The sequence below is a fragment of the Camellia sinensis genome, chromosome 3, assembly GCF_055761805.1.
Source record: "Camellia sinensis isolate YWXY chromosome 3, ASM5576180v1, whole genome shotgun sequence".
Lineage (NCBI taxonomy): Eukaryota > Viridiplantae > Streptophyta > Magnoliopsida > Ericales > Theaceae > Camellia > Camellia sinensis.
The window spans coordinates 10,760,466-10,785,116 of record NC_138963.1 but is presented as its reverse complement, the minus strand read 5'-3'; the positions used below and the strand labels follow the sequence as shown (position 1 = coordinate 10,785,116).

The following is a 24,651-nucleotide window of genomic DNA, read 5'->3' as shown; positions in this document are numbered from 1 at the left end:
TTGCTTGAACAAACCTAGACTTAAATTCAACAAAAAAAAGTAATAATTTTTGGGTGGTGCTCACGTCACTGTTTTTCTATATTTAAGAGAGAGAGAGATAGTCAAATTGGTTAAAATTTCAAAACATGCCACCAAAAAAATACAACAATAAAAAGCATCATTAACAATTACTAAATTGTAAGAGTTGAATACATTCACATTGTCAAATGTGAGTAATGATTCATCCCCCCTTTTTCCCCCACCCCCTTTGACCCCCTCTCTCTCTCATTGGTTACCTTTTCTTTTTCTTTTTCTTTTTTTTCCTGCTCCACCAATCACCCCTGCCACGTGGCAAAGGGGGGTGAGGGGGTGACCCCCAAAAGGGGGTCCCAAGCATTATTCGTCAAATGTATGGGAACCAAAAAAATTAATACACAGTAATAATAACTCAATGAGGAATAATAAAAAAAAGTTCAAATACAAGAAATCAAGCAATATTGCTAATGGTATAACAAAGAAAATGTAGCGGCCTCTCTGCTCCAAAATTCTCCACAAGGTGGTTACTCAATCAACCTACTTCATTTTCTGATGAGATGTGATGAGTGTCTTGATCCTGAACGCCTCAAAAAATTCAAAACCTTTGTATGAACCTGCTAGGGTTCTGTCCTAGTTGCTGACTTCAATGAAGCCTCCCCCGATCATCAAGCAGGACAAATCACAATAGACAAGGAATTCAAACAAAGAAAACAACATACTAAATCAGTATTCATATCTGCCACCATTTCCGGCTTTCCATAGCCTTTACAAGTTCATTTGCCAGTGACGCAAAGTCTTCAGCTCCACTTTGCAATTCTTCAGTTCGCCTGCTAATCCTCTGGCGGAAGTAACAAGAGTTTGATTAGAGAAATTGACATGCTAAGTAGTATGGAGAATGAAAAATAAATAAATAAATAAAGTAAATAAAGGTGTCAATAACTTTGTGTTTGACTTACAATTGAAATTCAATACGAGTCTTCAATATTCTTACAACATGACTCGATCAAAGGTTTATTTGTCACTAACATCAACATAGTGGCCATTTTCACAAAGTGAACGTTTGATGCTATGAAATTAATTTGTGTGTCATCCAAGAAGTGTATCCATGTACATAAGTGAGGAATGTCCCACCAATATCCCATTACCACAAGCAGTAACACAACCATCTCTGCCAGTAACTCCATATTGTTCTCTCCTCTTCCACAATTATAAACAACATCCGTTTTAAGTATTTTATTCCTTCATTTTCTTTTCTTGTTCCCTTCCCTCATTCCTCCTAGGAACCTAATTGTGCAAAATGTATTAATTGAATAGATACCAAGGCAGTTCCATAGGCTATCCTACCTCAAGTTTTTCTTGGCGCTCTAGAAGCTTGTTTCTTGCTTGTCCAGCCGCTGAAGAGGCATCCTGAAATCAACAGGTGAAATAGCACCATCAGTTAGAATAGCTGCTGGAAGATTTTTGTATTTAATTATTTAATTAGTGCCAACTGTCAAATTACCCCAGCTTTTCTATATGTAGCCATAATTTCTTCAGGTGTTCTACGTCTGGGCTGTATATCAGCACTTGCACCATCAAGTAATTTTTCTCTTTCACCATCCTTTTCTGCAGAACAAAATGAATAAAATTTATCCATTAATATATTCATCACAATATACATCCTTAAGTAGACATTACACCATACCTCTCTGATTTCTTTGTGGTTTATTTGTTGAAGTAGATGCCAAGGACACTGGTTCATCAATTTCAATGTCATCTGTATCAAAACAAAAAAAATTGCAGTTAAAGATGTATAGCATAAATGGGAGAACTTGTATTTTTGAAATAGAGATAGACCAGACCTATATTAAGTTCAGTAGCTTCCGGATTATCCATCATGATTGAAGATGGATCTGGGAATGGGTTCCTCGAAAAGACACCCTCTAGATGACTATAGTTAGATGTAGAAGCAAGAGTACCATCATTTGTATGGTTCACTTTTCCCCCCTTGAAACCCTTCACAATACTGCCTAGAATCCTTGGGGCAGTACCCTGTAGCACCACAGAGATAAGCAACAGAAGCAAAACCATAGAATGTCACAGGATACATATAAGAAACCAGTATCATTTATTTAAACCTGTTTTTTCTTCTGATTGAAAGAAAAACTAATGGCAGCCTCTGCCGCAGCTGCAAGCACGTTATCATGAAGAGAAGGCAAAGATTCTGGAATCCTATGACAATAAATGTAGTCCGTTAAGTATATTTTTAATTAACCCATCCAAAACAATAGTACATTCGACTACATGACATAATAGCCCAAGCCACTTAACACAAAATGATACCTGAAACTATTTTTGCATGCTAACAGAGTGATGAAAGCCAATTCACACCCATTTGCCTATGAGAATAAAAATCAATATTAGACAGAAATCATCACATAAGTTATTCCATGTAAAAGACATTTAAAAACAGTATTCTAAACATGGTTTATGCTAAATTTATCCAATGCAGCATGAGAAGTTTCTTGAAAATTCACTTTGTATTAAACATGACCCGCATGGCTGCATCTTTTAATTGTTACAACCAACATATGTAAGAATATTCCATAAACAAATACCAGTGTAATCAGCCCATTGTCTGTAGAACTCATTGTCTTTCCCATGTTTGCCTTGAAATTCCACCTTAAAATTGACATTAAGGAGCTTTCTTTCACCAAGTCTAAGTCTGGAAAAGATCTGCCCAAAAACAGGTATCACTACAACCATCACCGACAAGTTGGTGTTTTACTCAAATATGCTAACACAGAGAGAGAGAGAGAGAGAGAGAGAGAGAGAGAGAGAGAGATGCAATTGCTGCTGCTATAATCGGAACTATTTGGAAGTTCTTGTAACAAGTTAAAACATAAATTGGTAACAAATTGGAATTTTACCTGATCTCTACATCTCCAGTCTCATAGACTAACACCAGGCCACAAACTTTCTCATCTTTCTTAAAAATAGTAATCCAGCAACAAGGTTTTGCAAGTTTCACTTTACTGATAGATTTGTTCTCCCCCTAAAAAGTTAGTATACAAGTATGTAAACATTTGAATGATTCAATCGGATGTGAGAAAAAAGAAGGCAATAGACTCACCTGAACCACAGACTTCGTATGGTATAATCGCAGTGTATCCTTGCAACAAAACAAAGCAAGAGAATCGTTTTCATGTTTATCAATGCCACTGGAAGTAGTGTCTTGAGAAGTCTCATTCCTGGCATCAGCATCCTTCTGTGGTTGCTTTTTATTGGATAAACCAGAGACTGCTACATTGCCCTCTGATTACAAAAATAAAATAAAATAAAATAAAATTGTAACTGCTGTTCAAACAGAATATTTATCTCAGGACTCATATGGATAAGACTCATACTTGCCTATAACATACATGGAAATTGCTGTGGAGTCCTTTTTTAAGTGCATTGGCCGAGAGCTGATCATGATACCACTACCACCATTAATGATATAAACTTTTGCATCCTTTGTTAATACGAATATTAGTTCCTCTACAGGGTTGTCTGCAATATTTGATCCTGAGTTCTTTGGGCTTCTAACATGACCATTAGTGTTTGCAACTGTTTTCCATGTCACCGAAATAACTGGTGAGCTAGGGGCAGACACACTGTCTGTTAAACACAAAACTGATAATGACCTCATATCAAGCACTGCAACCTGAAATGGAGAAACTAATACTGACTGTCATTGTCAAGCAAGAAAAAGGTGAAATCACAAGCCAATGGCCTCAAACTTATTGAAATTAAACAGAAAAGTTCTTATACTTACACGACCACAATCATAACCTGCAGCAAGTTTGGCTCCACAACTTGTAAATTGCAATGCTTGAACTGGGAAATTGAGAAGGCTAAACACAGCTCGACAACAAGGTCCTTTTCCTTGGGACAAATTGTGAACTGTCAAACAACTTGAACAATGTCAACTGAAGAAGATAATGGAACTGATAATACTAACCGTCCAGATTAATGCAACAGAAATTATCCAACAATGGGAACTAAAAATGTGAGGGAACCATATAAAGAAAATAGTTTCAAAGCAAGAAAAAAAAGAAGAAGAACAAGAAAGAGCAGGATGCTTGGTGTTTACTTGCGTGCGATCAAGTAGTATAAAATGACCACAAATGTTATGTGTCTATATATATAAATTTGTACAATATATATGTATAACCAATTAACCATTAAGCAGGAAGCCAATTTTTACTGACTGTATTAGTTGCAATTCAGTTGACTGACAAATGATAATAGTAAGGAATTGTATGCCTCAGAATCTACCCAGCATAGAAAACCAACAAACTTGCAGTCCTTTGAAGCTATTTTATTGATCTTATCAGATTCTACATGGGATTTTTCTATTTTTGTGCTTCAAATGGCCATCAACAAGAAGAAACTCGACCACTGAGTTTGTGCTGCTAAGAAGATTGTAAATTCTGCTAACTTACTAAGATTTTAGAATACTTTTTTTATGATCAGCAACCAAGAAAATTGTATTAGAGAATGTGCCAAGGGGCACAAACCTTATACAGTCAAATAAAAAAAATAAACAATAAAGAAAAGTACAAAAGATATATCCACCACCCATTCTCAAGTTACTTGTAATCTTTTATATAAATTATCCGATTATCACTACAATTTCAAGAAATAAGGGGTTGTTTGGGATGATCTAAATAAGTGCACTTTTTGACTTTTTATGAAATAGGGGTTGGGTTTGGGTTGGGTTTAAAGTGATGTGTTAGAGAGGTGACGTGACTTAAATAAGATGATGTGACTTAAATAGGATAGTGACTTTTTGACTTTTTGTCCTTTTTCAATCATGCCAAACTTGGCCTAAGTGTTACAAAGACTAGGATGGGAATCCAAAAAAGAAAAAAAAAGGAGTTCACTCCCAACCAAATTTTTAGACCATATTCTAAAATTTGGACTCAATTGATGAGAGAAAAAAAAAAGCACCATGCTGAGACAGCATTTACAGAATCACCTTCATGTTTAGTTTCCATAACAAAGTGAAAGCTCGTCTCATCCAAACTGCCATTGAGGTTATAGATACGAACCTACACAAGTTAAAAAATATAATATAGAAAATAAATAATGCAGAAGAGTACTCAGCCTCTAACTAAGGATCTAAAAGAAAACATTTTTCTTACCAGACCACATTCATTGCCAACAGCTAAACTTAAATTGAGAGAGCAGAAGTCAACTGCTGATACTGAAGCACTTGAACCTGCCACTGTCATACCTTTGACCTGCCAATCATTGATATATGTTTCTATAAAGAACCACTTGTAAATGACCATAAAACATGCTTATTCAAATTGAACATAGTGAATACCACTCCGTAAAGAAAAAAAATCCCCCAAATAAATGGATTTTTTTAATGAAACTCTAACCTCACTTTCTAAAACACAAATAAGTGATAAGACTGGATAAGTAGCATCCCATATGCGAACAGATCCATCTTGACAACCTGCCACATATACTCTCTCAACCCTGTTATTCTCTGTAAACAACGATCTATTAGATATGCCTCCAGTCAAGGGCCACCTCAAGCCCCCAGTCAATGTTGGAGTTGAACCAGATTTCTCAAGTGATGCTATCTAATTAAACACAAAGTTTTAGTTAATCGTGTGAGAGTAATCAGAAACAAAGGATTACAAAAATAACTCAATCGCTAGGAGTTGCACATGTTTACAAAAAAAATGCTTTACCTTTGACAGAACATCGGATGAGTTCCCACCTGGGGGTAAAACACTGAGCTTTGCCACTCTCATGTCAGCTGCAGGTACTACCACAGGAAATTCAACAACGGAGAGAGAGATTCTTTTCTCTTGCTGAGATAATGAGGCAGACAATCTAGAATCATCGAAAAAATGCAGTTGTCCAGGATTTGTCAATACAAATAAGGCAGTATTGTGATTATTCCCCATTGTCCCAGCAGTAGGTAACAAAATCATGTCTGCGAATGAACCATCCAGTGTAAGGTCCACCCGACCAACACATCTTAAAGTCTCCATCCCTGATGACCATTCAAGACTCAAAACCTGTAACAGATAAACAGAGTAACAAGGCACCTTATATAACTGAATCTAGGACAAAAGGAAGCGCCATCATTTAAACAATATCAACATGGCCATAACAAAAATTCTCTCCCCTTTAACAAGGTCCAAATCTCCTAAGTAAAAGATATCAAGTCACAAAGTCAAGTCACTTTCAACTATAATTCTTAAAGCATCTAAAACAGGATAAAGTACTGCAATTATGAATACAACAAAAAACTCCATATGAAGCTCACATAAAAAGAATTAAAATAAAAAAATACTTGCATAATCTGAAAAAATATAGGAAATTTTAAATTTGAAAATTTACAATTATAAATATATACAACAAATTTGCCACGCAATTAAGAATCTTACTCTATCAATTACACTATTCATGCTATAACAACATATCGATATTTTCATGAAAAACTAAAAGAATGAAAAGAATTATTTGGCTTACCTATGAATGAGGCGAAGACCATATATATATAATAGATTCATGATACAATTTAGGAAACGATATAAATAAGAAAACAATACTAAATCAGTGATTGATATAATCACAGATTATATACATAATACTAAAAAAAAAAATTCTATGTACTCTAATTTCTATATTCAACACTCCCCCTCAAGCTGATGTGAAGATATTCAACAATCGCAGCTTGCCAATGAATGACTGGAAGAAATCCGAAAAAACTCAATGGCTAGTCCAAATAAATATTACCGAACAAATCTGATAATCCACTAAATAAAAAAGGCCAAAAAGTGTTAAATATATCAACATCGGAAAAAACTCTATCCACTAGTTTATTTCTATCCCAAATATCTCTATCATATTTTTTTTTTACTCGCAATCTATTTTTTTGTGTGTTTCTGTTGCACTTTGTCTTTCCATCTATTTCAATTTCAAATAGGTTTCTATCTGTTAAAACCTATCACCTACTTCACCCACTTAAACCTACTCCACTAAACCTAACCCACTACACCACTACCAACTCACCTACTCCACTAAACCTAACCCACTACACCACTACCACCTCACCTACTCCACTAAACCTAACCCACTACACCACTACCACCTCCACTTCACCTACTCCTTACCTACTACACACTCACCCTCTTCTATATATAGGAATCATGAATCATTGTATCAATATCAATAAATCAATCAATAATACAATTCTCTATTTCTCTTTATACATTAAATTTCTACATGGTATCAGAGCAAGGTTAAGCACTTAGTATTTTTCGTTTCACCGGCGGGCGGCAACCTCGCCTTGGCCGCCCGCCGGACCTCAACCTATTCCGCTTATTTTCTACACATACCTTCCCATCACTGCCTAAATCCTCTCTCTTGAGGCCAATGTGAATTCCTCTTCTTCATAATCTGCACTAACTGTGGCATCTTTTCCTGGGGCAAACTCTGCAACCCAATACTCAATCTATGCTTCTCCTCCATGCTCATTTGCCTCTTGTTAGGATCCTTCGCCTTCGGCTTTGGTTTGGGCTACGCCACAGCCTTGAGCTTCACTGCAGCTTTCAGCTTCACGGCAGCCTTCGGTTTCACAGCAGCTTTTGGCTTCGCAGCTGGCTTGGCCTTTGCCGCTGGCTTGGGCTTCACAGCGGCTTTAGCTTTTGGCGCAGCAGCTTTTGTCTTAGCCGGAGCCTTCTTTTCCTTTTTCGCTTTTACAGCCTTCGGCTTTGCAGCAGCCTTCGGCTTTGCTTCCCTCTGGTGGCTCCCCAGGTTCCACCTGAGCTGCATGATTCATTTATAGCTGCAATTGATAAGGGAAGTATTAGAACAATGCCCAATAAAAGTATGTCAGCTGCTCCTTACCCTACTCCTGGAGCACTATTAATAGGTGATGCTTTCAACATGCGTCATCCTTTAACTGGTGGAGGAATGACTGGAGCCCTGTATAAGGTGTTTTGTGCATCTCCTGATCAAGCAAGGAAGGAAATGCGTGAAGCATGTTTTGATTATTTGAGCCTTGGAGGTGTGTGTTCAACAGGACCAGTGGCTTTACTCTCTGGTCTAAATCCTAGCCCATTGAGCTTGATACTCCATTTCTTTGCTATAGCCATATATGGTGTTGGCCGTCTCTTGCTACCATTTCCTTCCCCTAAGCGCCTGTGGATAGCAGCTAGATTATTTTTGGGTGCATCGGCTATCATTTTTCCTCTCTTTCTCTCACATGGGCTTGTCCCCTCTCTCTCCTCCGTTTGATTTCAAAATCCATTATTTTTATTTATTTTCTCCAAACCACTTTCCTTATTTCCCCCATCTTTCATTTTGATTTCAAATATATTTTTATTATTTCTTTCTTTATTTTTCTTTCACATTATTTTTTAATCTTTTTCAAATTCCATTCATACCATATAGCTTTGCACACCAAACCATCTTTTATTCATCTCAGGGATCAACCCCGATCACAATTTTAACATAAAAAAAAAAAAAAAAAAACAACCACAACAACACAAACCACAACACCACAAGATTTGTTTTCTTTTCTGCAGACGGCCACCCACCGACCTCACTTTTTCGCCTATTCCACCGGTCTTTTCTTCTTGCCTCCGTCCTGGGCGGCCCTTGACGGTGTTGCCTCCGTGCTTCCTAGACCACCAAGCAAGTTGCCTCCTCCCTGCTCCTCCACCACAGCATATGGTGGACCTCCAAATCGGAACATCACGGTGGCCTTCCGCTTCAGCTCCTTGTTTTCCGCCTTTAGCACACTTATCTCTGCTCGCGCATCCTTATACATGCGTTGGAGCAGAGCCAGTTGGGCGTTTAACTGTTGCACCTCATTTGTCCTGCTCTGCAGCCGGTGCGACAGGTTTGTGACCGCAGTCATGGTTTCCACACATGACTTCAGAGTATACTGATTGGCCTCAATATCAGTTTGCACAGCCATTTTTTGCTCCACCGACCGCATCGGAAAGTTCAACGGAGCAAAACCAGAGGTGTTTGGTTGAGGTTCACTGGCCACCGCACCAGTTATTTCTCTTGTGGACTCGTTCAATTCTGGAAAGAGCGTGAGCAGACCACGGGAAGATGAGGCCATGTTCTGGGTAGCTGGACGGGAAGAAGAGGCCATGTTGCTGAGTGTTTCAGAGACGGGTTGGTTACAGAGTATTACAGAGTTTCTCTCTCAGTAAAGGAAGAGTTTTTTCAGAGGATTTTCAGAAGTTTTTTTGTCTGCCTCAGCCTCAGCATCAACCTTGGTTAAATAGACGGGGCAGCCACGCGTATCGCGCGCCACTTGACGCCAGACGACAAACGGGCGCGCCAGCCAAGGCACTCACGTGCCTCGCCATCATGTCCGGCACATCTTTTTATGATTTGGGCTCGCCTTTTGATGGCACGTCTTTTTATGGATTGGGCACGCATTTTGATGGCACGTCTTTTTATGGATTGGGCACGCTTTTGATGGCACGCCTTTTGAAAGATTGGGCACACCTTTTGAGGGTGCGACTTTTTAGGGGTCCGACAAGACTCTGTAAACTGTCCCGACATTGATTCCAGTTAGCTCCTTTATGGGTCCGACAAGACTCTGTAAACTGTCCCGACATTGATTCCGGTTAGCTCCTTCATGGGTCCGACAAAACTCTGTAAACTGTCCCGACATTGATTCCGGTTAGCTCCTTTATGGGTCCGACAAGACTCTGTAAACTGTCCCGACATTGATTCCGGTTAGCTCCTTCATGGGTCCGACAAGACTCTGTAAACTGTCCCGACATTGATTCCGGTTAGTTTCTACAAGGGTCTAGCAAGACTCTGTAAACTGTCACAACAACTGTCACAACATTGTCAGCTACAACGGTCCGACATGACCCCATAAACTGTCTTCTACATCGGTCTGACACCGCCATCCAGTGTCCTCTACACCGTTATGACACCACCATACAGTGTCCTCTACAACGTTATGACACCCCATAAAGTGTCACCTATCCTCTTTTATTTTTATGTATTTTCTTGTTTTGTAACTCTCTCCAAACTCAAGTTGGTTAGTTCCTATCTCCCTTGAGTTTGCGGGGGGCTGTTAAAACCTATCACCTACTTCACCCACTTAAACCTACTCCACTAAACCTAACCCACTACACCACTACCAACTCACCTACTCCACTAAACCTAACCCACTACACCACTACCACCTCACCTACTCCACTAAACCTAACCCACTACACCACTACCACCTCCACTTCACCTACTCCTTACCTACTACACACTCACCCTCTTCTATATATAGGAATCATGAATCATTGTATCAATATCAATAAATCAATCAATAATACAATTTTCTATTTCTCTTTATACATTAAATTTCTACACTATCTTCAAACCTATTTGAGTTTGAGGGGAGTATTATACCTATATCATGGTGATATACCATGTAAACCACCTAAGCCGGCCCATCTGGCACACAACCCAAGTCGCCCCCTTCACGCACCACCTAAGCCCCTCTCCCTCCGGGTGCACTTTCTAATAAACCGCCCCTTGGCACACTCAATCATCAGTTGCTATCATCGTTCAGCACTACGTCATAAGTTATGTGTGTGTCACGCTTGCTGGTTCAACATCCAGTTCTCTACATTGGTCCGGCATGACCCCTTTAAACTGTCTCAACATTGATTACGGTTAGTGTCTACAACGGTCCGACATGACCTCAAATTGTCCCAACATTAGTTCCGACCAATTTCTACAACGGTCGACACGACCATAAACTATCTCCCAGCATTAACTCCGGCCTTTGATATCAAAAAGAATGAAAATAATTATTTGGCTCACCCATGAATGAGATAGAGACCATGTATATATAATAGATTCATGATACAATTTAGAAAACAATATAAATAAGGAAACAATACTAAATCAGTGATTGACACAATCACAAATTATGTACATAATACTAAAAATAAAAAGATTCTATGTATTCTAATTTTTATATTCAACAAAACTTACACCTATTGCAACACCCTAATATTTAAAAAGGAATAGGCATCTCGTAATCTAGTTCTAACAGAAACTAACTTGAAGCATTAAAATAATGATTTTAAACAAAATAATCAACAGCTATCAAGTTGCTGACCCACCGTTAAAACTTCTTCAGATCCTATCTCACAGCCACCATATATGAAAAGTTGGCCATCACAATCATTATGGGATTTACTGTTTGCAGACCATTGTAAGACAATGACAGGGAGCTTCCTTTCAGCAGAAGATAATTGTATCTTAACAACATTGTTGCATGATAAGCCAGCTTGTTTGCCTTTACTAGTGGCAGCACTGGTTGTTTTCCAGAACAATATATCTCCATCAATGTATCCCACAGCGAGAATGGACCCACTGGAAGATGCCCAACAAAGTGCACTTATCTCTTTCTCCTCCAAATGTTGTTCAGATGCATCACCTGGAAGGTCAGTACGCACTTCACTAGGAGAATCAACAACTCCATCCTTCAATTCAAGAACTTTATCTCCTCTAACGACTAGAATCCGTGCTTCAATGACATCCCAAAGAATAAACAAACCACTAGCATATGCAATCAGAACACTGCAAAAAGAGAGAAAGTTTAGAGATTCAAGTGAAAAAGAGAAACAGTTTAGACAGTTCCTTGTGACTGTGAACAAAGGCCCGTGTTTGTCTATGTGATTAAGGCATTGCCATACTACACACTGAAGAGTGTCAGACAATCTTTTTACTCATTTTCTGTCTAATTTCATAAAGTGACTACATTTAATGATTAATGTTTACACAAGGACATCTAGACATGATTCTGCACCAGCATCTCAATTTGAGATTTATTTAATTTCATGAAAGAAAGAAATTGTGGAAAACGAGAACTAAAGAAAAATGAAGAAACTTCAAACAATTTGAGAAGCTCTACTTATCCACACCATTAGTCATTACCCAAGTAATCATTCCTCGTCTGTCTGATACATCTTTTAAATATTCAGAGAGAGAGAGAGAGATTATTGGCCATTTTAGAAGATTGTAAGACATAACAATCAATGGGTAGTTTCACATTAGGAACTCACAACTGATCTCTTTTCTAAGATTTACAGCAAGAATTCACAAAAAGATTAGCAAACTAACAATGATATAAATTATTAAGGGGACTCATTTCTGGTTTCATATTTTAAAAGCAAATAACCACAGAAAAAGAAACTTTAAACACTATTGTTATCTTGCCTCTTCCCAGAAGAACAAGGTTGAGGAAGAACTCCAACAATTGGGTGGTGATTAGGAACTGACAACCCAGCTGCTTCTGTGAAATAACACAAAACAATGGCATTTAATGTGTATTGGAGCCAGTTAAGGTCACAACTCACAAGCAGATCAAAAGCTGGATATTTATAAGATGGTGATCTCACAACAAAAATAAATAAGTGATCTTTTAAGTCTTTATGGACACTAAATTTATGGACTCTTTAATTAAGCATACCCATCAAAGACCAATTATACCAGAAAGGTGTGAGAACATATGATAGCAATGAATTAACAAAGGATAACACCCTGGATAAAGTTGAATAAATTTCTGCAAGTTGTGTGATGGAACTAAAAAATACATATACAGGTGGCCTTATATAGGTGATTTGAATGTACATTTGCTTCATTGAAATTTGTGAAGATCATGTTCTGTTTGTTGCTACATTTTTGTGGCAACTTTAAGAAAATTAAATCCGATGCCTTGACACAATTTTCTAGTTTGAACAAGATGAAGAATAATTGTGCATGGAGATTAGTATTTAATTTAATAATACAAACATTCTATAAACAAAAAGTCAAACACCAATAAATGAGTCATGCTCTGCAAGTACATAAGCAACTTTCAATGAGAAGATAAAGCATAAGTACCTGTTAGGTAATCCGCAGATATATGATATGGTAATTGCAAAAGCTCTGCACCCCCAGTTTGATACTTCAAAACAGACATCGTCCCATACTCGTCTCCAATATACCTGTGTTATTGCAACAGCAGAAAAAGAATTATAGAATGCACCAAACCCTTACTTCCATAGGCTGATCGTGTTAAGATCTAACAATTTTTTTGTCATCAGTGCATGAAGTGGGAGGAATTTGTCATCAGTACATGAAGTGGGAGGCATAGATTACAGAGAAAGCAGTTATATTGTATTCCCATTGTAAACTACCAGCAATACACCTGCTCTCCAGATTCCAAACCTGCAAGAGAGAGAGAGAGAGAGAGAGAGAGAGAGAGAGAGAGAGAAATCATTTAACAGAGAATATATGCTTTTATTATCAATATAAATGGTACAAAAGCCATTAAGGCAACACAACTCTCTAGAAACATACATATACATATGGATGTATGATATATCTGTCCAGTAATCCCACCTAAACGATGTCATATGTTTTTTTCTCTCTTTTTTAATTCCTTCAAGGATCATCAACACGTCCAATTATGCTTGAATTGCGATATGACAATGTAAGGAAAAAAAATGGAAGTTTTAATCAAAATGATTAATATAGCTTATAAGTCAGTTGGTGTTTGATCCAGCTTCTGCTAGCATTAAAAAATGAATAGAAAAGGAAGGGCCGGTGGAATGAAAATCAACTTTGAAAACACTCCAGTCCCGTCGATTTAATAACTGATAGACTAATGGCACATATTCAAAAACTGAATTCCAAAGCATAGAGCTCCTAGCAAGTCCCTCAACTCAGATCCAGCAGAAGCACTAGTCATTAGGCTAGTTTTTTTGGTGATGGGATATCATCATTGAGGGTGATCCAAACAGTCAACAAAAGCCTCCTCTGCATCCTGGGATATTCTAACTTTAGTTTTAGATACTATCTTGTCTCTCCACCAGCTCCAGCAAAGCTAACCAACAATTCATGAAGTTCCACAGATCTTTTAATTAAACTGGTCATCAGCTACCTCAGTGGGACTTTCCCTCAAGTTCTTGGGAGCTTTTGATCCTTCAGCGTTTTATCTCCAGTATCAGAGGCCTTTGCTAAGAATTTAACATTTCTGACCTCTGCTGCTTGTTAATTTTTTTTTCCCCCTTTGTCATCTGTCTAGTTTGTCTTGCTTGCTAATAATTTGAGAAGCATTACAGCATTGAACAACGAGAAGGAATATTAGAAGAACAAATGACGTGAGAGCTTGACAGAGTGACAATACTGCTATCACTAAGTCATGTTTACACAAGAAGAAACTAAACAATCCATAGAAAATAGATACCTGAATATCATTATCATTTGAGATGCTGACTAAAAGGCCTTGGTTTTGGAGAAACTGCAGAGGAACAAAGAAAATAAAACTCTGCATTAAAACTTAAATGAAAACTTTTATCAGGAAAAAAAAGTGAGACAAAAAATACTACAAGCATATAATGGAGCTTGTATTATCTCTCAGTTACAGCATCTAAATGGCATCTTCTAGCATAGTTCACCATTTGTCAAGCAACTCAAACTATAGGTGGCAAACAAGTAATAGTTTAACAATCAAATGCATTGCCTTGCCACTCAATATATAGTCTGATGATAATACAAATAATAAAGTTACCCCTCTTTTTAACAGTTTAAGCTTTCAGATGAGTTGGTGATTAACAATTCAAAATGGTATTAAGCAGGTGCAGGTAATAGGTTTTTTGTTTGAAACTCACTACCTACTCAATGATTAAAATACTTGCATATGTTTGTCCCATTTATAGAGGAAAGCCTGACCACACATTAATTTCTCACTAGGAGGTCTAGAGCTATATTACCTGGAACACAGATAGTTTCGGTACATGGAACGAGGACAGAGAAGTGATATGCCACTTGAATTAAAATTTGGTAAGGTAAAGGGTAGACGTGTATAGATTACGCTATTAGAACTTAAGGTACTTCTAAAGCAATTTTCTTTTAACAATAAAATATAATCTATTTTCTCTTCAAATTAATCATATAAAATCACATTTCTAAGAGCATTATGGCTCTTTTTTTGACATTTTGTCTAACCAAAAGTCCACTCTCCCTAGATTTTAGTAGATTATATATATATATATATATATATATATTTTTTTTTCCCTCCTAAGGAAACCTTAAAGAAATAACAAGGGAAAAAAATTGAGATCGCTTTGCATTCTGATGTACCAAAATAAAAAGTAAAAAAGACAACAACTTGGATGTTGACCCAGCACCATACCACAACACTCCTCCTTTACATGGGCTTGAAAATAGTTGTATGAATATAAGACACAAAACAGAAATGTGTGAAGAGTTGGAATTACCCAATATTGGGTATTGAATATACATTTTATAGATGATGCAATAATTTGCAAACTTTGGAATCAGTTTTTTTGTTGAACTTACAAACCTCTAAGTATTTGTAAGGCAAATGCTTTGGGGAAATCAGAAGAGCTTCAATATTATCACCACCAATCACTTTTATCCTACCATCCCTGCATGGGTTTCAAGGAAAAAATAAATAAAACATTGGAAGTGATAGAAATACCATATTGTGCCATATATTGTCCATCTCTAGTCACCGACTAGCATGTCGGCCCTTGCTTAAATTTCTACTTACAGTGTTCCAATGGCCAATAGGCTCTGAATGGGGTCAAACGCAAGAACTGATGCAGTAGATGGGATACCATAATGAATAGCAATTTGCACATCCAAGTTTGGTAACATCACATTGCTATGCACATTTTTCTGAATCAAGAAAACATAAAAAGATATTTCACTGCAATCAATTAAGGATTGGAGAAAACTAAAATTGAAAAGCCATTTGTTGCTACTCTGTATGAATTTTTTCATAGCAACGGACGATAATAGAAAGTTAAAATAGTATTTCAACAGGAGATAATACAAACTTTGGAAACATGATCACAAATATATAAATAAACATATACAATGTCGTAAAACAATAAAAAAGAACCGAATAATGAAGATATATACATTGATCAATAGATAATCCGATTCGAATTAAACCAGTTGATAGCACTTAAATTAGCTTTAGAACTCAAATTCAAAGTATTCATCAGCAATTTCAACTAAAATTTTGTTCATGTTAGATACTATATACCAGTTGATAACACTTAAATTAGCTCTAGAAATTTAAATTCAAATCATTCATCAATTCACCAACGATTTCGGCTTCCAATTGCGATTATTTTTAGTTTCAAAACCAAAATTGCTCTTTTAATTTGCTAAGGAGTGATCCTTCAATGAGTGAACTACAATTGAAAAACTGAAACCCTATATATCATCGTCATTCATAAGGATTGGAGAAAACTAAAATGTGAAGCCATTTGTTGCGACTCCATATGAATTGCAACGGACAACATAGCAAATTAAAGTAGTATTTCAACAGGAAAAAATACATACTTTGGGAACATGATCATAAATATATACATAAACATATACAGTGTCTCAAAACAATAATAAAAAAAAAAAACTGAATAATGAAATATAAAACACGTAATGAAGATATATTATACACATTGATCAATAGATAACTAACGAACCAGTAAAATTTTGTTCCGATTCAAATTAAACCAGTTGATAACTCTTAAATTAGCTGTAGAATTTAAATTCAAAGTATTCATCAGCAATTTCAACTAAAATTTTGTTCATGTTAGATACTATAAACCAGTCGATAACACTTAAATTGGCTCTAGAAATTCAAAATCAAATCATTCATCAACGATTAGTTTCAAAACCAAAATTGCTCTTAACTTCAATTGAATCAACGAAACCCTATATATCATCGTCATTCATAATTGATCATGTAGCGAATTTGAAATCAATTAGCAATGAAAAAGATTGAGATGAAGAGCTCTGAGTTCCGATCTGTGAAAGAAAAACATTACCTGAGAATGATGTGCAGCTTTCTGCAACAGACGCTTCGCAAACATGGCGATTTTGCTGAGAATTCGAAGCTGGGAATTTCAAATCAAACGATCAAACCTTCGTTTTTGTTGTTTACTGAATTTGACGACTTTTGTTTTTTTGGTGCATACAACATTTCTCGAATTGCACGTTAATTTGGGAAATTCAACGGCTCGCTGGTTCGAGTCCACGTGTTGCTATGGCCCACTGCAATAAAATGGCCCACTATAATAATTTTCAAATTTTATTTAAAAAATAGGCACCCATCGACTGCCACAATGTATATTATGCCTTGTTATTTTATTATTTTTTAATTTTTACTTAATTAGCGGTGGATTTAGGGATGGCAATGGATAACCTATCCTGTGAATATCCATGGAGATCCAACCCAAATACATGGGTTTTTCCCTATTTTTCTTATCCATTGGGTAGGGTAAGTGATATTCTTTAAATATCCACAGGGGATGAGTTGGGGATGGGTACCCACTAATTTCCCCATATATATATATATATATATATATATATATATTTTTAAAGATTCACAACTAAAACTAAATATACATTCAGTCTTTTTTCTTTTTTTTATTTATTTATTTTTTCAGGTTCACAACCAATTTTTTTTTTTTTTTTTTTTTAAATCCACAACCAAAGCTAAATATACCTCCAATCTTTTTTTATTTTATTTTTAAGGTTCACAACCATTTTTTTTTAATTTTTAAGATTCACAACAAAAGCTAAATATACATTTAATTTTTTTCCTTTTTTTAATTTTTTTTAAGGTTCACAACCATTTTTTTTTTAAGATTCACAACCAAAACTAAATATATATTTATTTTTTTTTTCTTTTTTTTTAAATTTTTTTTTTAAGGTTCACAACCATTTTTTTTTTTTTTTAAAGATTCACAACCAAAGCTATACATTCAATCTTATTTTATTTTATTTGGCTCAACAATAAAATCAAATACACATTAATTAACATTGTCACATTATTCTTGTCAAATTTTATGCATATCTAGAATTTTTTAAATTTATTTAAAAAAAATTAAGGACATTGTCTAGTGTAGGTTTCGGTTTGCTTTTCTATGTTATTTTATTTTGTTGTGTATTGTAATTTTCAAAATGGTTTGCTTGTTCTGAAATTTCAATTAACGAGTATGAATCTATTTGTTTTATGTTATCACACAATTTATACAACATATATATATATATATATATATATGAATGTATTTGAAAATAAGGAAATTGTAGAGAATCAAAACAAGCATGAGTTGCGATTGGTTAGAAATGATGGGTACATAGATTTATTTGCTAGAAAAACAAAAAGGAGATACAAAGTCATACTAAATAATTTTTTTTAAATTAAAAGAATTTTTCTTAGTTATGAACAAATTTAACTGAAATCAGCTTGTTTCCCAATGTTATGCTTCATTTATTTAGATAGAAAATATTTTTTAATGAAAAATATTTTTTATAAAAAAAATTCAAAATATATTTTTTTATATTTGGTGGTGGTGGTGATGGAACGAAGGTGAAAGTAGAAATTGTTACATAGTGGTGGGGTGATGGCGGCAGTGATGATGGTAGTGGCTATGGTGATGGTAGTGTGACAGTGAAAGTGAGAATAGTGGTAATGGTGTTGTGAAATTAGTAAAAATTTAATTGAAAAAACATTTTTTGTTTTTTAAAAGTAACAAACAACAAAAATTCGTGGGGGACTAAAGGAAGAAGATGGAGGATGGATTGGGTGTGGTAATGCATAGATATCTTAAAATGAGTGGTTCAGATTTGTTAAAGGTATAATTAGATTTTGGATAAATTAAAATGAATTGTTCAAATTTGCTAAGAGAAAGATGGTTTAATGTCTAAATTGTCCGTGGCTAACAATTCCTTGTTTATGCCCTGATGCAATTTAATATGAGTCTTATAACACTTTCTTCAAACAAACTTTTTGATTTTCTCAAAATTATATATTTGATTATTATAAAACAAATTTTTTAATTAATTAATTAATGTGTATTTGATTTTGTTGTTGAACCAAATAAAATAAAATAAGATTGAATGTATATTTAGCTTTTGTTGTGAACCTTAAAAAAATAAAAAATAAAATAAAAAAATAAGTTGTTAACATTAAATATATTAAAAAAGAAAGAAAAAAGATTGAAGGTATATTTACCTAAAACCTTTATAAAAAAAAGACAAAAGAAAAACAAGAAGGTTGTTAACATTAAATATATTAAAAAAAGAAAGAAAAAAGATTGAAGGTATATTTAACTTTTGTTGTGAACCTTAAATAAAAAATAATAAAAATTGTTAACATTAAATATATTAAAAAAGAAAGAAAAAAGATTGAAGGTATATTTAACTTTTGTTGTGAACCTTAAAAAAAAAAATAAATAAATAAATAAAAATTGTTAACATTAAATATATTAAAAAAGAAAGAAAAAAGATTGAAGGTATATTTAACTTTTGTTGTGAACCTTAAAAAATAAAAAAAATAAAAAAAAATTGTTAACATTAAATATATTTAAAAAGAAAGAAAAAAGATTGAAGGTATATTTAGTTTTTGTTGTGAACCTTTTAAAAAAAAAAAGGTGATTGTTAACATTAAATATAAAAAAATAAAAATGGGGATTAAAGTGGGTTGGGAAAAATCCATACCCATTAAAAAATGGGGAGGGTGGTACCCATGAAAAATTTATTATAGAGGAATGATGATGGGGAATTAATATCCATCCCATTGCCCCCCATTGCCATTCCTAGGTGGATTTAAAGCTTCTTATTTATAATTCTAAATCATTGCGGCTATAATAACATGGCCTAATCAAAATGGCCCACTATGATAATTTTAAATTAATGTATTTGCCTCACATTTTGAAAATGGCTGCTTTTTTATTTTTATTTTTTATGTTTAGAGAATTTGAAACGTTTCTAAGATTCATCATAAATCTTATTTTAATAATTTAAATTATTTATTTTGTTAAATTTTCAATGTATATCATCTACAGGGGACAAAAAATAGTAATATTTTCATTTTATCACATTGTTTCTAAAAAAATAAATGACAAATACATTTTTAAAAATAGACAATTCAATTTTTAGAAATAAATACGATAGAATGAAAAAGTTAGAGTTAAAAGCTTTTGGAGATAAAAGTTAAGATTATCAAATCAGCCTTTTTCCTAAATGATATATATTGACGATCTTACAAAATGAACGTTTCGAATCATTAAAACAAAATCTATGGTGGAACCCACAAACTTATTAAATTCTCTCATATTGAAATGTGAATATGTGAAAAAAACTAAACTCTATAATAATTTAATGATAAATTACACTGACCTCTCTGAAGGTTTGAAAAAAAATATAGTAAGTCTCATAATTTTTGACATAATTACATTGACTCCCTTTTAGTAAGGTTAAATGAATTTAGACAAATGTAGATGGTGTGAAACACAAAAAAAAAAAAAAAAAAAAAAAAAAAAAAAAAAAAAAAATGTAAAGTACACATTTTTGTGTAAAAGGAAGACAATATCATTTTTTCATCCATATAACTAACAAATTATTAATGAAAATGGGACTAAATGTTATATGAATTAAAATTTCAAGAGAGCTCAATATAATTATATCAAAATCGTGTGATTTACTGTATTTTTTTTCTAAATCTTAAGAGGTCAGCATAATTTACCCATAATTTAAATATTAAAAAATATATAAATCTTTGTCTCTCGTCTTGTTTATTTTAAGGGTTTATTACAATTTATGGCCCTAAACTTGTAATAATTTGTAAATCGACGGACCTAGTAGGATGGGAATAATTTTTGTATGCGTCGATTTTAGTTTATCCAACAAGTTTCCAACCATTTTCGTTTGGTTTCAGATACGTGTTGCTTGACCAGCGATAGACAATGATTCATCTCCAGATCCAGGATCTTCCAAAAGCCTTATCGTTGTTCGCCGATATAGCTCTCTTGAATCGATCTTTGCCACTGTCAATCCTATCACCTTTTGCGATGCCTTGAAGAGACAGGTCTTGTCGGATTCCATGATTCAGCTGAAATAACACCAACGAGGATGCTTCCACCAGAATTTCTTAGCATGGAGTCTCTGTAGATGGCTCTTCTCTTCTTGTAAAAGAGAGAAGAGGAGAGAGAGTATGTGAGAACTTGAGGCTTTGAAACCAACAAATAAAAAAAGAAAGAAATGAGAGATAAAATGGATATGTAATCCTTTCTATCTCTAGAAATGAACCCTAAGTACATATGTCAAATATTTTAAAGTGTAAACTTTTAGACAAATAAAATCCAAATCTAAATTTATAGAGGGAATGCCCTTTTTAATATAATTACTTTATATGTTTTCAATATATAAAATAATATTGAATATTAAATTATAAAACAACTAAATTATACAAATTCAATATCGAATATTATTATAAATTAAATGAATAATATCTTGGTTAGAGTTTTTCAAAAATACTTTTCAGAAAATTCTAATTTCTTATTTTTTGGTTTTTTTTTTTGTTTTTACTAATTTTTTTTAATATTTTAAGCAATTTTTTTATTTTATTTTTAGATATATAAAAACTCATAATATTGCTTTAATTTATCGTGTCCATTATAAATGTATTAAAATCAATTTAAATGTTTAAGCTTTACATAAAAGTCCTAAGGATAAAACATTACTAATTCAAACTAGTAACAATGATACTAATATAAATATCCCTCAAATGATAGAATGGAAAGATATTACTCTCCCTGATCAATGGATTACGGTCAATGAAAATTACAAACATAATCAACAACAATCCACTAGTCAAGATATCCAAGATATTCAACAATTTACTGACGGTTCAGTCCGTATTAAATTTAATCGTAGTCAATCTTTTAGACATAGTACTTCTAGTATACCTACTGATGTTGAAACTGAAGATGAAATATTTAATACTATTTTATTCCGAAAAAATAATCAAATTAATCTTGGTCAACCTTCCCATAGTAAATTAAATGGCATTGATAACTCTACCACTTCTCAAATTAGTAAACCTGTTTACTCTACTCACACACATTTACCTAGAGAAGATGCTGAATCAAATAATTCTCCTACTCAAACTGATTTCGAAGTAATACCTCCAATCAATCCTCAATTAATTACAATTAATAAATCTTTTGCTCGGATACCAAAAGGGATCGGAAGTAGGAAGTAGCACTAAAATAATAATAATAACAAACATTAATAAAACTTACAATTGTTTACTGGAATGAAGCAAGCAGTTCTTCAAAATACATAATTTGTACACTGAAAACAATTTTATAAAATTACAGAGAAAGCTATTTTCTTGAGGAAGGAATGCTTGCAATTTTTCTAATTTCAAGGTCAGTACTAGGCAGCTTAAAAGGAGCGGCTGGGACATCAGATCCTTGGTGTTCAATAATTATATTAGCTAATGGAAGATAACTAGAACTAACAGAAGTATATGGAGAAGTTTTCCATTTATGTTTTGTGATTGTATTAACCTTTTTGTAATAGCTGTCTAAATATTCAAAGAAAGGAATTTCCATTCTATATTCAATCATAAAATCATACCATTTTCTAGTAAGTTTATATTGTTGAGTAGAATCATATTTAGCACGATAAGCATGTCTTTTAGTCCTATTTTCTTTAGATTTAAATTCAGCATGTAATTTATCAAGATCAGGAGTAAAAGATTTAGTACAATCTTCTCTTAACATAACTCTAGAGGTGAATACATCTTTATACCATCTAAAATCACTTAATTTTGGACAACTAAGGTTACTAAGTTGATCATGTGTGCGAGAATATATATTAGTAGGAGTACCTATGAAATGTCTAACTATGGTATAGATTAATGTGTTAACACCATCAGGTTTATAGTAACCAATAGTTTCATCAAAGATAGGTAAATCATTTTCATCTTTTTGATTAGCATGTAAAATAGATTCTCTTTGATCTTCAGTTAAGTATTTTTCTCACCAAGATTTGAGCATACCAGTAAAACCAGAAGCGATTAAAGAAGCAATTTCAAGTTGAGTGTAATCAGGGTAATTACTAAAATAACTATTTGCAACCATAGATAAATGATTTAATTTTTGAAGTATTTAATCTTCACTAAGACCATCAATATTCTATTCGTACAATTTTTTAGCAGATACAGAAAATTGGTTATTAAGAGTAGTTTCTTCATATTGGAGATCAGGAGGAGTAGGTCTAGAATACCAGTTTTTAGTAAGAGATGTAGGATTAGGCTTAGGATATTGAATTTTATTCAGATTAGAGGATTGAAATTGTTGAGCTAATTGATTAATTTCATCATCAGTTGTATCAGTTTCAGATTGATGAGAAACAGTATCGATACTAGGTTGTTGATTTAATACAGTAAGACCTTTTTCAGTAGAAGAAGAGGCTTTCTCAGAAGTAGTTAATTTGGTAAGTAATTGTTCTATGTCTTTAACAGTAGTATTATCTTGGGTAACTAAACTATTTCGTTTGGAACGATTACTAGGTAGATTAAACAAAGGTTGATCTAAGGATTGTTTAGTAGATGTATTGTTAGCCGAATAACCATCTAAATTGGTTTCTATTTTATCTAATTGTTTACCAATTGTTTTTAAACATTGATTACTATAACTTTTTTAATTTCAGGGTCAGTACTAGGCAGCTTAAAAAGAGCGGCTGGGACATCAGATCCTTGGTGTTCAATAAGTATATTAGCTAATGGAGGATGACTAGAACTAACAGAAGTATTTGGAGAAGTTTTCCATTTATGTTTTGTGATTGTATTAACCTTTTTGTAATAGTTGTCTAAATATTCAAAGAAAGGAATTTCCATTCTATATTCAATCATAAAATCATACCATTTTCTAATAAGTTTAGATTGTTGAGTAGAATCATATTTAGCACGATAAGCATGTCTTTTAGTCCTATTTTCTTTAGATTTAAATTCAGCATGTAATTTATCAAGATCAGGAGCAAAAGATTTACTAATTGTCATTAATTGAGGATTAATTGGAGGTATTACTTCGAAATCAGTTTGAGTAGGAAAATTATTTGATTTAGTATCTTCTTCAGGTAAATGTGTGTGAGTAGAGTAAACAGGTTTTCTAATTTGAGAAGTGGTAGAGTTATCAATGCCTTTTAATTTACTATGGGAGGGTTGACCAAGATTAATTTAACTATTTTTTCGAAATAAAAGAGTATTAAATATTTCATCTTCAGTTTCAACATCAGTAGGTATACTAGAAGTACTATGTCTAGAAGATTGACTACAATTAAATTTAATACGAACTGAACCGTCAGTAAATTGTTGAATATCTTGGATATCTTGACTAGTGGATTGTTGTTGATTATGTTTGTAATTTTCATTGACCGTAATCCATTGATCAGGGAGAGTAATATTTTTTCATTCTATCATTTGAGGGATATTTATATTAGTATCATTGTTACTAGTTTGAATCAGTAATGTTTTATCCTTAGAATTTTTATGTAAAGCTTGAACATTTAAATTGGTTTTAATACATTTATAATGGACACAATAAATTAAAGCAATATTATGAGTTTTTTCTTTCATATTAGTAAATGAACCATTTAATTGAATATTTAAAGTTAATGCATCTAATATGTGTGGATCTCTAAGACTGAGTGTAAAATCAGGAAAGTAATTAAAATGAATAGGCCCTTTGTGAAGACTAGTTTTCACCATACCCATTAAACTATCAT

At 33.7% G+C, this 24,651-nt stretch overlaps 1 protein-coding gene across 9 annotated transcripts; it reads right to left on the bottom strand.

Moving 5' to 3' along the window:
- Window positions 1-423: 423 nt before the first annotated feature.
- On the bottom strand, window positions 424-17,106 carry LOC114278167 (uncharacterized). 9 transcript variants are annotated; one of them, XM_082919048.1, is made up of 24 exons: window positions 16,899-17,106; window positions 15,611-15,738; window positions 15,401-15,485; window positions 14,282-14,335; window positions 13,120-13,260; window positions 12,934-13,037; window positions 12,268-12,343; window positions 11,169-11,628; window positions 5,745-6,077; window positions 5,427-5,633; window positions 5,184-5,282; window positions 5,018-5,090; window positions 3,812-3,939; window positions 3,406-3,700; window positions 3,128-3,309; window positions 2,925-3,049; window positions 2,613-2,730; window positions 2,338-2,393; window positions 2,133-2,226; window positions 1,857-2,046; window positions 1,700-1,771; window positions 1,517-1,620; window positions 1,360-1,422; window positions 424-853 (listed from the first exon to the last, which is right to left on the bottom strand). In XM_082919048.1, the coding sequence occupies exons 5-24, from the start codon at window positions 13,182-13,184 to the stop codon at window positions 746-748; spliced, it is 2,952 nt and encodes a 983-aa protein (XP_082775174.1). In that variant the 5' UTR covers window positions 13,185-13,260; window positions 14,282-14,335; window positions 15,401-15,485; window positions 15,611-15,738; window positions 16,899-17,106; the 3' UTR covers window positions 424-745. The 9 variants fall into 9 exon arrangements, with proteins under 9 accessions (XP_082775174.1, XP_028075968.1, XP_082775173.1 ...); XM_028220167.2 differs by having other exon boundaries at window positions 13,169-13,260; window positions 16,899-17,059; XM_082919047.1 differs by having other exon boundaries at window positions 5,427-5,536; window positions 5,774-6,077; window positions 13,169-13,260; window positions 16,899-17,059.
- Window positions 17,107-24,651: the final 7,545 nt, after the last annotated feature.